This window comes from Bombus huntii, chromosome 10 (assembly GCF_024542735.1).
Source record: "Bombus huntii isolate Logan2020A chromosome 10, iyBomHunt1.1, whole genome shotgun sequence".
In the NCBI taxonomy this organism is placed as follows: Eukaryota; Metazoa; Arthropoda; class Insecta; order Hymenoptera; family Apidae; genus Bombus; species Bombus huntii.
The window spans coordinates 12,554,644-12,571,930 of record NC_066247.1 but is presented as its reverse complement, the minus strand read 5'-3'; the positions used below and the strand labels follow the sequence as shown (position 1 = coordinate 12,571,930).

Below are 17,287 nucleotides of genomic sequence, written 5' to 3'. Positions count from 1 at the left end.
AAGAAAGAATTCGGTCCAAGCAGAGTTTAAACGAAAACAAATGGATATAAAAAAAACTACCCCACTAAGGACAAGTTTAAATAGTAACAAAGTAAAAATAGGGTAAGGTAGGTTAGGTAAATAAGCGATTAGTTGATCAAGGAACGATAGGTATGATAAGTATGGAAGAACGAATGAAAGGAATTGCAAGCCAAATCCATTTCTAGGCAGACGAGGCCGAAATTGAATAAATAACAAGCGATACTATCTCGCTGTATCTCTTTGATATAATATACCTATAAAAAGAAGAAAATATATAGAATATCGTATTAGGGTTATCGGAAAATATCGTCGACGCAGTCTGACGTTGAATCGATGCTGCGTTACGGACGACGAAAAATGAATTATGTACGACAATCCAACCAAACCACGGTGATTACCCTCAAATGAAACACCGAGAGCAACTCGAAAATAGGATATTGTTCATGGAAATAAAACGCTGTCGTGTGTATGATCGAATTTGCAAGGAGTTATTCGTTTTGAACTTTCAAAGCCCGGAAATACCGTCGATGATGTCGTTTATCGTCAACAACTGACGCGGCTTGGGCGGTGCAGCTGGGCAAAAACATCGTGCAGTTGCAAAGACAAAGTAAAAGAATCGGAAAACTTGACAGGGGAACTTTAGCATATCCGCTGTACTCTCCAAATTACCTACGGTACAACTTAAATGGCGAAGAATTTTCAAATTACGAGAATGAAAGAAATGAAAGAACTGAAGGTTTCTAAAAAGACGCCGTATCGAAATTAGTTTCCAGGCGGCGAGGACTCGCAGAAAATGATTCCCGTCTCAGCGATTAGGTGTATCGCGTTTACAATTGGAAAAATTTCAAGAAACTTCGAAAAACGATTTTACCATCCTTGTTACACACCACTACCACGTAATTGTCCATTTTTCCAATGAAATTGCAGGACCAGCTGAAGAGGCAGAAGAAAGGAACAACGAAGAAGCATCGCAGAGGTGCAGAATCCGAAGAATGCTTCGTCATCTTGAAGAACCGCTCCAGAGATTCATGCCGGACGTAGACAAATGCGCGGTTACCGATCCTGATTCCACGATATAGCTGGCGAAGTCAGAAAGTCAGGGACGTCGATTACAAAAGGAATCCGAAGGATGGAGTGACGACGAGCCTCGCGGTAATTGGATTTTTTCCCGCTTTCGAATAGCAAGCAATTCATTAGGGGTCTGTTTGCGCGGCGTGGTTCAAGAACCCTCGATCAAACCTCTTTCTCTCTCGCTCCGTCTCGGCCGAAAACGAGAGTGGAAATTTACACGTGCTCCTGGTCGCGAACTGGCTACTCAAACAGGCCTTTGTGTACAGCCGGCCGGTAAACACGGATGCCATTAATTGCCATTAATTCAGCCGCGTTATGGAGAAGTTTCGACGAACCCGCCCACTGAAAATTCAGACTTCTCCAACCCCTTGCACGCCCTTTCGTAGCCGACGTTTAGATTGGGTCGGTTCCAGATACTCTGGGGTCTGTCGAGAGGCTACGTCGCGCTTGCCCTTCGACCGACTTTGCCGAAACGTGCTTCTCGAGTTTTGCAGCTGGAAATTTACGTTAGACAATCGCGCGACCTCCAAATTTTCTAAACTCAAATTAGATTTGAGAATTCTCTGGATTCGTGAAATACAGTTAGAGAAACTGGGACATGAACGCCGAGGATCCCTAGAGATCGTAGATTTTGTAATTTGACGGTATTGCGAGCTGTATCGAGTTTACGCGAGAAATTTCCAAGTGTCCGTTTAATTTACAAAGTTGCTACTAACGCTGTGAAAGAAACTCTGATAGCGCTAAAGTCTGAGAAAATAAGAAGGCGAAACGGTGATGCAGTCTACCGAGATAACCATAATCGGCGAAGGGCATGAAATTAAGCACGGTCAAAGTCTTCCATCCCTAGCTCGTACGTTCTTTTTCGAGCTATTACGACGAACTGGCTCCGACCCTGACAATAATAACAGTAACAATAACACGAAATCGTGGAGCGGTCTGATATGAATATGTATCAGGTACATCTGTTGCCTCGTAGACCTTTCGCCGTTATGAGACGAGAAAGGGTGCAGACGCGATTCAATATCGGTCCGGCATCTTCGCCAGAAGTTGCCAACGCGGGACTAATTTCCTACCAGCACCGTTTTATCTCCGACTCGTCCAACCTGCATGAACAGCCACGTCCCACGACCAACGCTTCGATCGACGTTTGAATCCTGCGATCGAAGGGACGATATATAGTATTTAATTAAGTGATTTCGATAAATAATCACGGTGGGGTAAGCGCAAAGGGTGCATGGGGTTCGTACTTTGTCTTTTATGTTTCATACTTGGAGGGTGAAAACGAGGGCAATTTTGTCTTGCTGATATGCAAATCGAGTTTATGCAGATGCGCGTCAGCGGCTATAATCGTTGTCAATTTGTTTTCGTACGTTTCAACGATTCTACTCGTGTTCGAGCTACAAATTGATAAAGCAAATTTAACGAAACAGAAAGTAAAATTTGACTCCTGGTTGACTATTTTTAAGATTCGTCGGATCGAACAGGCCACGTCCATCGACTTTTCCCCTCCGAAAAATGATCTTTTTAAACGTCTTTCGACAAGGACGGAAGGCACATCGCGGAAAGATTTTATCGAAGCGGGGATAGAAGGCTTCGTCGCCGGCCTTTCGGCAACAAATTAAGGATTTTAAGCCGAAAGTAATTAGTCCCGGCGAACAAGGTGTCACTCCGTGAAAACGAGGAGACGGCGAGTCAGCCTTCATTGTTCTCGCCATAATCCCCGGGGAGGACGTTCATAAGTTCCTTCTTCTCTTAGTCCTCGGTGAAGAAAACGGCTGGAAAGGATGATTTCGCTTTCCGGCCAGATTAATCGCCCTATCGACCGTCTCCTCTTTTTTCCCCTTTTTCTCGTCTGCTTTCTGAACAAAGTGGACGTATCTCGGCACGTTGGCTCGAAAACGACTTCTTATTAACCTTCTTAGTTACAGTGGTTCCCGCGTTGCATTGGTCTTAACAGACGTAAATAACGCGTACCGTACCGACTTTAGTATTTAAGACTTTGATCGTTACACGATCAACGAAAAAATACCGACCGGTCGATAGTATCGAAGCTTTTGAAGATTCGTCGATATCTTGAACGAGCAATTAGACGCTCGAGTAGCACAGACGAATTTACTTTCCTCCGCCGACTCGACGCAAAAGAGATAAGAATCGCGGAGAACAAGAGGATTCTGGAGAATCGTGCGATCGGTTACGCGTGGAAGGATCACGATCGATTACCGTGAAACTGGAAATTGAATTACCGGATACGATCTTTCCCTCTCTATTGTTCTCTCTTGTAGAGCGGCGGAACTTGACGCGATAATCTTATTTAGCCTTTCTACTCGGCCAAATGGATTATTTCGGCCGGCGATGAAAGCCTCCCGTTCGAAAATCGCGGATCCTCTTTAGTTACTCCGTCGACGCAGTTAGTTAATTAAAAGGTAAAGAGAGAGAGAGAGGAGAAGGAGAAAACCGGCAACGATAGAGAGAAGAGGAACGAAGAGGTAAAAGGCTGGCCAGACAGCTTGGAATTTGTATCCCGATCGCGGCGTACGACCCTTTCTGCTTCGAACCGCTGCCATTGCATCGGGACGGCGAGTGTTTGCACCGGTTTATTTGCGATTTCGACGTGTCCGAAGTTAATTCGAAATGTGCTCGTCTATCCTGCGTAGTTATTACCACCGCCTTTCTCTTTAAAGCCGATGGCATCTAATTTAAAGGGCGACATACGCACAGAGATTAATGTATCGCCCTCGTACGTTAATATACGTGTTTTTAAACGAATTTTTGTATATACGAGAGGTCGACGAGAAAAAGGGGGGAACGTCAGTTTTGACGAATTTCCAGCTTAATATTTTTTTCACACGCTCTTGCCTGCGCTCTTTGCCACTGGTTACGTCGCATTAATTTCAATCAACATTTTCAGGCTTTTTTACTGCGGTTATAAGAAATTGAGGTGTACAACGTGCTTCTCATATTTTGCAGTTTAACGCGTATACATGTAATATGATAATAATAAAATTAAAAATGGTACAGAATAAAATGTTGATATATCTACGAGGAAATACGAGGTCGTGATTATTTTCGAAATTATGTATCGAAAAGTAAATTTTCGTTCTCCGAGAAAATGATATGAAACCGTTCCCACTCTCTCACTGCGATGAAAATGAAAATCAAATCGATTCGTCGAATGACTCTTCTTAAACAGATTCTCAACAAAGTGACCTTTCCAACGAGCTCAAAAACATATCCTTCTTTAACGTTGGCCGAACTTCATTTTATTTTTTCCCATTTTACTCAACAATGCAGTATCATTGTACGATCAAAAAAAATATTAATAATTTTACAGGAGAGGAATCGATAGAATTCGCGAGGAATATGACGAGCTATCGCGAGGCAACCCTTCGAGGAGGGCACCCTTTCAAATGCTACAGTCGAGCCGCTTAACTATGTATTTCACCCTCCCTAAAACTCAACAAATTTTACGAAGAATCCGCCAACTGTGCCTCCCAGTAATATATGCGGAAGCCTGACAAAGGCACATTAACATTTATATTTGCGAAGACGCGGCCGATCGCGAGTCCCCGATACCGCTACGACTTCCGTTATGGAATTGCTAATGATAAGCACCGTGGAAGGGCTGAAAAACGTTTATTTCATGGGTGTAACAACACGAGTCGCTCTATTGCCCAAACAGCGCGAGCAAAATATTCGACGCTTGGAATGCGAACTTTTTCGTGAGGGAATAAAAACAGGTATGAGAGTATAGTAACGTAGCGATTTGGAGGACTGTAATCGAATTCCATTCGGTATTTCCGCGGCTACGCTCGGTTACATGGTCGGTAATGGCTTCGGCAAAAAGCTTGTCCAACGAAAAGCAGTCTGAAATTAAATTATCTCGTGTCGAGACGCTAACGATGATAAACTCTGAGGGAATGAAAACTTTGCAAACATGACAAATTTTTTACGTATTTCATATGGATTAATAGACGAGAATGTAGATTATAAAATGAACAATACAAAAAAAAATGACAAACCAAAATATAAATAAATAAATAATAGGAATCTCCTGTAAGAAAAATGAAGGAGAACGAGAGTATTCCGTGTCGTGATCGGCTCTTTAAATATTACATGCGAGAATCGGTTGGATCGCAGGCGCGTGCAAATGCATCGGAACGAGAGTCGACGAGAGAAAAGAGAATGGCCAAAAAGGAATAGCAGGGCTCCGACGTTGAAAATAAGCGGCTGGTTCAAGGGGTTGCGTTTATAAGCCACGGGCTTTTTTGTAGTGCAAATGAATAGGTCCGACCCTCGTTCGTCGTAGGGAGCCGAGTGTCCGAAACTTTTGCAATTTTACGCGGCGGCTGCTCGGTGCATTTATTTTCCTGAAAAATTTAAACTCCCTCTCTGCTGCTCCTACATATGTGTGCGAGGTACTCTGCTTTTTTTCTCTTCCAATTACGAAACGAACGGGACGAAAAGGATCTTGAAAGCAGATCGCGCGCGATGAAAGCTCGATGACGCTCGCTACGCTACGTTTTGTTCCCTCTGGAAAAGCCAGATCGTATCGCCAAGGATAATCCCAACGGAGGCGGATAAGACAGCGGGAAGACACGAAGGCTGCTTCTACATCGATGAGTTGCGAATCTATTTGGCTTATCTTTTAAACGGAGTATCGCATCCAGATAAAGAAAGAACGCCTCATCCATATCAATGCAGAGAAGTTGGATAGACGATGAAAAAGGAACGCCGACCCCTCGAACCGATCACGTATACTCGTCTCCCCCGGGTTTCGACCCTTTCGCCTTTGGGAATCGTTCTGACTCTTCGTTTACTTTCGATTTCAATTAAACGTCGCTATTTTTTTACTATCCAAAAGCTCCTCGTCGTTCTCTGACTAGAGGCAGGGTTGAAAAATGAAGAACAACGTGCCTTCTTCTTGCCGGAATCTTTATTACAAATTTCAGCTTGCTAGAATAACAAGAATAATTAGTCTTATCAAATACAGCGAATGAAAACAGTCATGTGAAACCGTCTTAACAATTAAGCTGATGTATCTCGTTCGAGACGATATCTTTTATTATTCACGATCGTTCGAACATTTCGGTGACAATATTCGGTGAATAGTATTCTCCTATTAATTATGCTATGTAATAGTTGCTCAACAATTTGTAGAATATTCCTCAAAATAATTAGAGGATTAAATTTCAGGTATCAACTATAAAAAGTTAAAATTCTATTCTATTTAAAATAGTAATAATTATTTTAAATAAAAGAATATGCAACATGTAATATGTGGAGCAAAATTTTATATTCTTCCAATATATGTGTATCCATTAATTCGTAATAGCTATAATCCCCCAATTATTTTGACCCTAATTGTAACGATAAATATGAAACGAAACATCACGTGTATCCCTGATGCGATTAGGCACTTATTTCAATTGACTGGCATAATTATGCTGCATTATTGCAATGGAAGTCAAAATGGAAGTATCAGAAAACGCGATTCATTCGTATTCTATACAATGTGTATAAAGGAAGCATAAATTTTCAAAGAAAAAAGTCACATACAAAGCGTGAAATTTGCGATTATATAAAAATTTGTATCTACAAAAGTCTAGTAAATTCAAGGCGCTTGATTAATAGTGGATATCCGTTATAAACTATAAGAAGCACTTTATGAAACTACGCAAGAACTCTTCGCATAAAATAAATGTTTTCGTATATACCTAGGAAGACAATCATTGCTCAAGAAATATAGAATTAGCAACAACAAAAACGTTTTCTCATTTGCGAATAATAAATATTTTCTCTTGTACTACTACACTGGTTTGTAAGGCACTACGATCGTTTGTTTCTCTGTTCGTTATCGTCTAAGACTCTTCTTTCAATGCTTAATTATACAGAACAAAGAAGAAACCAGTCAACACTTCGCAGAACACGAAAGCACAAAACAACTTCCTACATGTACATATTTCTTTTCAGTAATATCAGTTTTACTGTGGCAGTAATGTCAAATTTGTGAGAACATAAATATTACTTTGAATTCTCGAATCTACAAACTTTTAGTTTAAGTAACAATCGGAATATCATTTTCGTAAACTTGGCAAGATTAATATTATAGATTAACAAGTCGAGTGAAATTGATGATTTCCGAATATACAAATTTTGCATATTATCATAGTACATATAGTTACTCGACATAGCAATACTGATTTCTGTACAATATAGTTGTTAAATGTACTTCCAAGAGGTTGTAAAGTTCCGCATGTAACGAATTCATCTTGAAACAAGTCAATATATGCAAAATTTGTTATATATACACACCTATCTCTTATATATAACTAGTAAATACTCTACATTTAGGAACTACAGAACTAATAATATCATTGTGCATTTAAAACCTTCCGTGTAAATTCATTTTACGGATAATATTGTAACAAACGACACAGGTATTTCATTCGACATTAAGAATTAATTATTCCGCTCTCCTTGGTCGCTGCTATATGTACTAGCAGTTTAACCAGTCCTTTACCCTGCATGAAGTTAACCATTCGCAACCAAACCAATTTCAATGTGGTACACAATTTAACTACTCGTTCTTTTCCATTTCATTATTGCTTTGTCGATATTTTAATATAGCTTGCCATATCCTCAATTCAATTCCTCCTCTGAAAAGTTATAATATTTATTAAATACTCTCTATATGTAGTCTAAAGAAATCTTCTTATCTACCTGAGATTAAGTCTGCGAATGTCCTCACGTGTAACGTGATTTAAGACATCATCCAGTGTGTACTGCTCGTATAGGAACTGTAAAAGGTGATATCAATTAGTACAATCCTTTATTCGCTAGGAGACAAATATCAATATAAATTGTAATATTCACCCTTTCGATCGACATTTCATCCACTTGAAGACTTTGTAACCACTCGATAAGAGCTTGATCACTGCATGAAGTTGTACTAGAAGGTGCATCGCTAATAACCAATGAAATTGGTTGTTGCACTATGTTTCCAGATATTGATGAATTATATCTATAACAGGGACGCAAGTTAATTGCAACATATCGTATTATGCATTCCAAATTAAAATTACGAGCACAATTAAATCTTACCCTGATTCTTGTCTCATAGTTCGTCTATTTATACCTTCGCAAAGTCGTGTTAAAGCATTAACCTGAGTTCTTTGTTCCTCAAGAACCTGTTGCAATAAAGCTTGATACGATTTCTGACTTTCGATCAGTTCTTGCAGCAATCTCAAATTCTCCATTTTTAAAGCCCCCATTTGATCTCGATATTCTTTCCAGTACTTGTTATCCAAAGAGTCACCGGTTTTCTGGGATTTTACGGAATTTACAGTCGATACACCGGATGTAGATCCTTCTTCTGGACCTTGATCACCGGATTGTACGCGTTCTTGACCAAGTAAATTGGCGCCGAGTTCTGTAAATAATGTATTAAGAATTTCTGTAAATAATATATTAGTGTATAAAATGGTGTTAGAAATATTACTTTACACAAAAAATGACCATAATATTACCAGGGGAAAGTACAGTGATGGCAGCTTGTACAGCATTTCTCACTAAATTATCCAGTGCAAACATCCAATGAGGCTTTATACTATGCATTCGTAGAACCTCGTTCACCGCCGTTTGAAATAGATAAATTGCTAAGTTGAGATGATTAATGGCGATAGAATCAAAATCCAATTCTTCTTTCAATGTTCTAATGGCTGTCACAATCACTCCTTGATTTTGTTCCACGATGTAATCTCTCAAAGCTCGCATTAATAATATTAGATGATTCTGAAAACATAAAAACTCGGTATTAATTAAAATACGCAGTTCACATTCATGGAAATTTAGAAATAATTACCATTTGAAGAACAGTTTGACCCTCCGCCTGACATATACCTCTCATCCATACTTCACAAATTTTTGCCTCATCTTGATTAAGAACTCTAGTTAATGTCATTCTTCTTTGACTATCTTTTTTCAGCAGATAGAAACCCTCTTGTTCTTCGCCAGTCTTCTGACCGGGTTGACCTATTAGTAATATAAGAACACGTTAAAGTTAAATGATTCTCAAACACATCACAAAATTAATTATAATTATTCACCTCCTAATTCAACTTCTGGTGATAATAAACCACCAGAAGAACTTCTCCTAGTCATGGAGGCTCCTGCTGTGTCACTTTCACTTGTCTCTATAGAAGGTGTATTTCCTATTGTACTGAAAATACGTTAAATCGATGTTATATCTAAATGTTAAATCTCTAAAAAATGTTAAATATCTAAATTTACATTTGCATCATTGTGCTTTGAATTTAAAGTTTGCATTATACACGTGTCACAAGGGCAAGAATATTTCCTGGAAGATATTTTGATTGAAAATAAACCTGAATACATAGGGCAATCACTGAAGCCATGAGTATATTCTACAAGCACTATCTCAAAAATAATCTTAAGAACTTAAAGTTGAAAAGCATATGAATAGTGTTACATAAATCAAGTTTGTAATAAATTTCCATTGAACTTGTTTAGGACATCAAACTTTAGTTCACAGTATCATTAGCTTAAGACTAGTACAAGGAAGATTAAAATGACATAGGGGTCTTAGTCTTCCTCCTTACTACATAGAAAAATATACCGAATTACGCATATTACAATTAAACAGGAAGCTCCATTGCCCACAACACATGAACGTTTAGCAACATAAAGCAACACAAATATTAATAAATTATATGGCCTAACTACTATTAATCATAATTAATTCCTTGCTTGTATGAAGATAGATTTTTCTGTTTTTTGTCAATAACATGTATCACTATTATTTGTTATATTTTTGACAAACAGCTATAACCATCTATAGCGTTAGTACCATACCTGTTAAAAGAAAGGGTTGCAGTGGGCATTCTAATGGGGGACAGAAGGTGTGCTGGACTGCGCTCCCTCAGTGGGCTTGACTTTGTTAGCCCTCCACTGTACGTGACACTTTTCGATTATATTTCATCACAAGAAAATGGGATTTAATGACAAATAGAAAATAAAGAAGAAAAAAAGTTAAACCGCTAACCACGTATTCAAATACATTGCGTGCAATGTATTCAGATTTATTACCCGAAAAAAGCTATTTACTAACTGCTATATATTTCTTTGAAACAGAAAATGTATCTCTATATAAAAATTGCTTTCAGCAGCAAAACAACAAAAACCGGACGATTCATAAATAAATTAGAACATGAATATTTGCATATAATTACATTAATATAAATGACATATTTACGTTACCTATCATCTGATTGTGAAGTTTGAATAGGAGAAGCGGAAACAATATGATTATTATTGGTTTTATCAGATTTCCCTAAGCGTTCTAATCTGTCAGCAGGTACTGAAATGCTTCTACTAAAATCAGGTACTGCGGCCAATCGATTGGTTTTCTTTTTTCTACGCACATAAAAAACAATATTATTGTATCTATTTACTTATGTAATATGGAGTTTGTATGTACGTGCGTGTGTGTATGTGTAAATATGTATATATCACGTACTCATTTAAAAATGGATCCTCTAATAATTCAGCTGCAGTTGCTCTTATGTCAGGATTGGGTTCAAAACAGCGTAATATAAAATTCTTTGCCCTTTCAGATAATTCTGATGGAATTTCAGGATGTATTTTGTAATACCCAACCTGTTAGAATGAATTTTTTAAATATATATAAGATTATCTTTAGTAGAAATTAACTAATATTTTACCTTAAATACTGCAGCTTGAGGGGAACCTAATTCAATGAACGGTGGTTTACCAGTCGCCATTTCAACTATTGTGCAACCCAAGGACCAAATATCTGCCTACATCACATATCATAATATAATAATTTTCCTTTCGTAAATAAAGAATATGTATAACTTACAGGAGCACCATATCCACGCTGTCCCTTATCAATAACTTCCGGTGCCATATATTGCAAAGTTCCAGTAAACGTTTCTGTACTTGGACATAAACCAGCTAATCGTTTCGACATACCAAAGTCTGAAATCTTTACTACGCCACTATACGTATTGACTAAAACATTATCGCCTAAAAGCAATAACTAAATAAAAATACTGAAGACTTCATAAATAAAATATTTCGTACATTATACTTTACCCTTAATATCTCTGTGGACGATTTTTTGATCATGTAGATATTTGAGACCTTCTAAGATTTGTTTAGTGTAATAAGCAATTGTAGATTCATTTTCTTTCAGAGGACCCCATTTTGACCTTAGTAAGGCTGATAAACTACCTAAGAGAATTAAAAAAAAGAATAAAAATAAATATAGTAAATATATACTATTCCTCTTTATACCCTTTCATTCTATTTATTTACCTCCAGGGACTTGCTCCATGAAAATTTTAAAGTATCCTTCTTCACTTACAGAACCTAGGTATTGCACAATATTTCTATGCCTCAATTGGCTATGTAATTTAATTTCCTCGTGTAAGGGTTGCACATCTCCCAAATTCCGTTCTCGAATTTCTTTGACGGCAATTCTAACTTGCGTATTTAAATCTCGAGCAGCATAGACAATCCCGTATGTACCTTTACCCAGCATTATTCGTTTGTTTTGATCATCCAATTCATATTCAAACTGTGAAGAAATAAATGTTAATGAAATAAATTTATTTAAAAACTGATATTAACTAACAATAATTTACAAACCTTCATCCTATCATCAGTCATATATGCATCCAAATCTGTAACCATACCCTCCTGATCCCTGGTCATTTCCAAGATTAAATCATAAAATCTTTGTCTGCATTGAACAGACGGGAAATACATTTGGAAATCATCAGAGTTTTGGTGGACATATAAAAAAAGACAGCGTTCGTCTCTTTTGTACAAGCTTACACTGCGTATCATGTTCGCGGTAAATAACCAATCGTGAACTTGTTTACAACTATTCTTCATATTGTCCAAGCAAAGATTCCAAATTTGCACTGATTTCTCTTCTGCCCCAAGGTTTACGTTTACATAGCTCGGCATCAAGATCTTCGTTGGCTCCAACACTAAGAGCTAAAATAGAAAGGTTAGTGACTAATCCCTCTTTTCACTGCAGAAAATCGTAATAGAATCTTGATTCATTAAAGTCAGTCTAAGAACCTGCACTAAGAGCAGTTTTATATTGTTCTTACTTTGACCCAAAATGTACAGAAGTAAGCTGGATTGGTAACACAATATTATAAGCCATAGTCTCCCGAATTGGAAACTGGATCCTTTGTAGAACGATTCCATTTATCAACTTACTGGAAACCGTATACTATCTCCAACTTCCGATTTTGTAGCTTCAACAAAGTAGTCCATCCAAAAACTAAATATTTGCTCCTCTGGCGAAACCTCGGCTTCCTCATTCTTTTTACGAAACCTATCTATCAGCGATATGTTCCCTATTGTTGATTTCAGGTACCTAATTAAGAAACAATACAATTAATATTCTAACACTTTCTATTTTAACATACATATAGCTTCAATGATAACAAGTGCATACCAGTTTGGCGGCTTCAGTTTAAACATGCACTCGGCAGCTTGGATAGCTTTCGAATAGTCTTCAGCAAGTACACTGATTTCAAAAAACGTTGCCACATCCCAATAATCCTTTAGGCTGGATAAGCTACCTTTCTTGCCAATGAGATTATTCAATACCATGCCTATGTGTTGTAATTCTTCACTTTTGGAAAATTCGTTCCCTGCTATAACGAGTAACGTAGCAAGATTGATACCGGCATATTCATTTGGTTGCACCTGAATATAGAAGTTGTACTTAGAAGAAGTTGTGTGGTTCAAGTGTTTATTATACTACAAAATGAAGAAAATAACATACCTCGAAACCTTTTCTATACCAATGAATAGCATTTTTTAAACTTTCTTCGTCAGTGTGTCTACTTTCTACGAATTTATCTTTATATATTCTTCCACACAAACATAACATATCAGGAACATGGTTTTCTTTCTTCTCTAGTGCTTTTTCTATAACTTTTAATGCTCTCTCTCTATCACCTTCTTTATTTCGTCGATTTAACGCAAATGCGTATAGATACCGAATAGCTGGCGTGTTGATGTAATTCTTATGAGTCGGTATCGTTCTTAAATCATCAACTAATTGTACCATTGCATCGTAATCCTACACATACGTAACTTTAATTAGTAAAGGAATATTTTTCGAAACAAAAATCATTGCTGCATTACCTGTATTTCACGGAAGGAAATCAGAACGTTTAAAACAACCTCTCCAGATAAAACGTTTGGGTCATCTAAGCGTTTACGCATATTGTTCAAAGCTTTCGATAGTTCTTCTCCAGAGTATGTTTCACGAGCTTTCCGCAAATCCGCGAGGAACTTTTCTTTCATATGTGCTCTAAAAATTGTATAATTTATTGTGAAAATCGATAATGAAAATGACATTATTGTCACACTATTGCAATAAATTCAAGTTCGTTACAAACTGTTAGCAAGATTCTCAAATTATAAATATGCTCGAATGCTATAACTCAATTTTATGTACAAAATGATAAGATAAGAAAATATTCACTTTGTTACTATGACATAATTTGGGTAAAAGAATGATGTACTTTGCTTTCTTATCTATAAAAATAACATATGATAACAATGTAGTGAAAACTCAAAACATACTTAGATTGTACTTCGACATCTTGAAATAACTTTTTGAGCTTCAATGTAAGATGTTGCTTTGGGTCTATGACTTCTTCTCCAGTGATCCTGGTAGTAGCTGGATTAGTTGCCACACACGAACCACATTCCACCACACGGTAGGATACAAATGTATAGTTACCACATGATAACTGCACATTGTGAAATTATATGTTAAAAGATAATTTTTAAATATAATATGTTAAAACAATATAAATGTACCTTAATTCTGATTGTTGTTTCTGTATCTACGTCATTATGTAATAGAATATTTTCTTTCATGCCGAAACTTTCTCTGACACCAAGATGATAAAACAAGGCAGACTGTTGTAGTTGAATACTTAAATCTACAACAGCTACATCTGCATTATAGAATGTGTCAAGTACATTTGTTTCGCCGAAATCCAACTTTTCAAACTAGAAAAATAATAATCAAAAATATTTAGAGATTGTAACTTTTAGCAATAAAAAATATTTATACCTGAATATGATGCATGTTGGCATTAACTAGATTGCAGGCTTGTCTAACTTCCTCTAAGGCTCTCCTTCTCTGAGCCAAATGTTCTGGTTGTTGTAAGTCTAAAACACAAGCTACATCCATTCTGGGTCTTCCTGAAATGGTGGTGTGCCCGGAAATATCACTATATGTACCAATGCTATCAGTACTAGAAATACCTTCTGCGATAGTTGATTGTGCAGCCACTGTAAAATGTTATTAATGATTAACAATACCAAATACTTCCTCAATGAATTGAATATAACAAGAAATTACCAGTCATGTCAACTGTATCGCCACAAATCGATGGCATGTTGTATAATTGTTGAATGGAAATGGTATTCTTAATTCTTACTTAATAAGTGTTTGGAAGTATCAACGAACAAAAGACTTGTAAATTCACCTGTTTGAAAAAATAAAATACATAGCATAGTAATAAATTATAAATTTGTATTATTATACCATTAAACATATTTTAATTACCATAAAATATAAATTTATAACTTTTCAGAACATTACGAATTATATGTAAAAACTAAAACATATGAAGTTTTAAGAAAGTTGTACAATTCATACAACTTTCAAAGAATGTTTTAAACAATTGTCGTAAAGAAACATTACTATTCTACAGAAGACTTTGAACTACAACGAAACAACAAAACGTAATAAAATCTTGAACAAAATTTCGCTTGTAACATTGGCTCGCAAAAAACTAATGCATAGTGAAAATAATGCACGTCGCTTCACGAACGCTACCATGGGATTCTCGTAGGGGAATTATTGTTTAATTGGACCAGGATACGCGAAATACCTTTTACACTGCACATTATAGATACAATCTTCCATTTCTTCTAGAACACACAAATCCGGAGTCGAGGTCGTGCTCGCGCTGTACAACTCACATAAAGAAGTTTCTTGTTAGTTCACAGATGGCAGAAAGATCAGTCGCTCTGCCGGTATAAAAATAGAAGCTCTTAAGATAGAACGCATTATAATAAGAATGAAATGATAATTGCGATTAGAATCGTAGAAGTAAAAATCACAACCACGCAAATCATTTAATAATCCTCGAGCGCAATAGTGGAAATAAATAATAGAAGCACACAATAATTAGATTGACTTTAAGTTATTAGAAAGATGATTTAATTCGTGGAATACATGATATTTATAAAAAAATGTGTACAAAAAAAAGAATTTAATTAATTTGTATGTCAACTATAAAACATCTTCCAGCATGGTTTCCAACGTGATATTAAATAAATTAATCTTCAAATGCATATCTTCGATAATAAAGCGTGGTATTGTTCACGAGATTTATACTCTGTACAGTTAAAACATCCGACACAAGATAGCCCGAATGCTACTACCGCAAAACACTTTTGTCGATCGACTAGAATCGACCATTTATTCGGAGAACATACTAGCTGAAGAGGTTCGGCAACACGTAAATGCGAATAATGAGTTTGTAGGTCATTCGGATTCGATTGGACTGAATGTTACAGTACAGAGCATCGTGGAAACGTACCAATGAACTCCACACGAGCAGGATGTTAGGAACAGGAAGAGCGATCATAGTTACGTAGATTGTCGGAAGCCACGACTTTTCTACTCGCGTGCTTATGACTGTTAACTGCTGTTAAATAGAATAAGAGATCTCAATTTCGCTCCTTTATTCATCAGAGCAACTTTGCCCATCAGATTTAATATCTGGGTTAATATGTAAAGTCTACTTCTACTTGTTAAATACAAACTGTTTTATTCTTTACTTAATCACATAGAATATTATGCAATTGGATAGGCCACAAATATGATCGCAATGCAAATAGTAAATGCGTAAATGCATTCTTTATTTGCTCTATATGTATATTGTTATATTCTGTCTTAATTTATTTCTGACAAAATTTATAAATAAACTTCGTCTAACTTTGTCACTTAGTAAAAAAATGTTATATAATAAATGAAATAAAATTAATATCTAGAAATTTAAAAAGTAAGTAATTATTACTGTCACATCGTAAGTTTCTCAGTGTATAATCAATATCAACTTACTTGAATGACAGGAAATCAATATCCCCCGATAAACAGCAAAGTTGTAGAAACTACGTGATCCTACCGCTGGATAGTCGATTACGTGATCCGTATTGAAAACCAAGAGTAACTACAATAACAGCAGAAAGGGTCCAAAAGGTGATCATGATTCGTATGTACGCGGTTTACGAGTGCGTGAAGAATAGTGGGGTGCAGTGATGCGCGGAGCGGCCACTCCGCAGCGCTCCCCTTTCATTAGGAACACAGCAGAAGCAAGAAGCTATTGTCATCTTAACTTAGAAGTATACATACCCCTTCTTTTTATTCAATCCGCGTAATAAACCGTATTTTGTAACTAGCAGCGTAGAATGCAAGAAGGCCGCACGATAACAGTAGACAGTATATGTATAACAGTATTATTATACTTCTTTGTAACTTATGTTATTCTATCACAGGGGGACCCCAAGAACTGGCCTGCCCCACGATCGCGATCGACCGACAAGACAAATACGTGATTTCTCGCGATCAAGAAGCGCTGAGATTTTCTCTCTTCGTTCCATTTTAATTGCTCTTTACTACACAGGAATTCTCAGAAATAGAAATACAGAAAGAATAACAAATGTTCTTATTCAATATTATTATAATTATGACGTATAAATATATATATTCATGATTATAGATTAAGAAAATGAACTATCTTATAACATTTAATAATAATAACCTAATGTGTATGGGTATACCTATTACAAGCTATATATATAAGTACATATAAATGTATAAATTTTATATAGTATATAGTACCTAATTTTATGTAGTACTAATTGAACAGTGTAGATATATAAAACGTTTATGTGTATTGATATCCAAGTTTTCTATCAGCAAGTTCTCTTCAATAACCAACGGAGCCGCGTGCGAATGAAACAAAGAAGGATAGGTAATGGTCCATAGATATCCTAACTCGAGATACTTGCCTGATCATTGGGGAGCCTCGCGGTG

At 36.6% G+C, this 17,287-nt stretch overlaps 1 protein-coding gene and 1 long non-coding RNA gene across 9 annotated transcripts in view; one reads left to right on the top strand and one right to left on the bottom strand.

Annotated features, from left to right (window-relative positions):
• LOC126870302 (uncharacterized) overlaps positions 1–6,288 on the top strand; it is a 122,530-nt gene extending 116,242 nt beyond the window's left edge. Inside the window, exon 3 of the long non-coding RNA XR_007691270.1 lies at positions 949–6,288. This is a non-coding gene — a long non-coding RNA (uncharacterized LOC126870302). The remainder of the gene's footprint in view (positions 1–948) is intronic.
• On the bottom strand, positions 6,008–16,457 carry LOC126870275 (mitogen-activated protein kinase kinase kinase 15). 8 transcript variants are annotated; one of them, XM_050627812.1, is made up of 24 exons: positions 16,313–16,457; positions 14,540–14,666; positions 14,249–14,469; positions 13,990–14,184; positions 13,750–13,919; positions 13,306–13,474; positions 12,941–13,240; positions 12,608–12,861; positions 12,367–12,526; positions 11,782–12,135; positions 11,449–11,710; positions 11,227–11,364; positions 10,991–11,157; positions 10,833–10,928; positions 10,628–10,767; positions 10,369–10,524; positions 9,964–10,071; positions 9,198–9,310; positions 8,954–9,123; positions 8,619–8,883; positions 8,194–8,545; positions 7,966–8,113; positions 7,813–7,889; positions 6,008–7,748 (listed from the first exon to the last, which is right to left on the bottom strand). In XM_050627812.1, the coding sequence occupies exons 2-24, from the start codon at positions 14,574–14,576 to the stop codon at positions 7,670–7,672; spliced, it is 4,131 nt and encodes a 1,376-aa protein (XP_050483769.1). In that variant the 5' UTR covers positions 14,577–14,666; positions 16,313–16,457; the 3' UTR covers positions 6,008–7,669. The 8 variants fall into 8 exon arrangements, with proteins under 8 accessions (XP_050483769.1, XP_050483768.1, XP_050483771.1 ...); XM_050627811.1 differs by lacking the exon at positions 16,313–16,457 and adding an exon at positions 15,075–16,191; XM_050627814.1 differs by lacking the exon at positions 16,313–16,457 and adding an exon at positions 15,075–16,189 and having other exon boundaries at positions 9,964–10,059.
• Positions 16,458–17,287: the final 830 nt, after the last annotated feature.

Excerpts from the sequence above, each read along its gene's own strand:
- LOC126870275 (XM_050627812.1), bottom strand. The coding sequence starts at position 14,576 with ATGCCATCGATTTGTGGCGATACAGTTGACATGACTG. Across the intron at positions 14,470-14,539 it reads CGATACAGTTGACATGACTG|TGGCTGCACAATCAACTATC; the intron begins GTAATTTCTTGT and ends AACATTTTACAG. Across the intron at positions 8,546-8,618 it reads CATCACTGTACTTTCCCCTG|AAATTCTTAATACATTATTT; the intron begins GTAATATTATGG and ends TATTATTTACAG.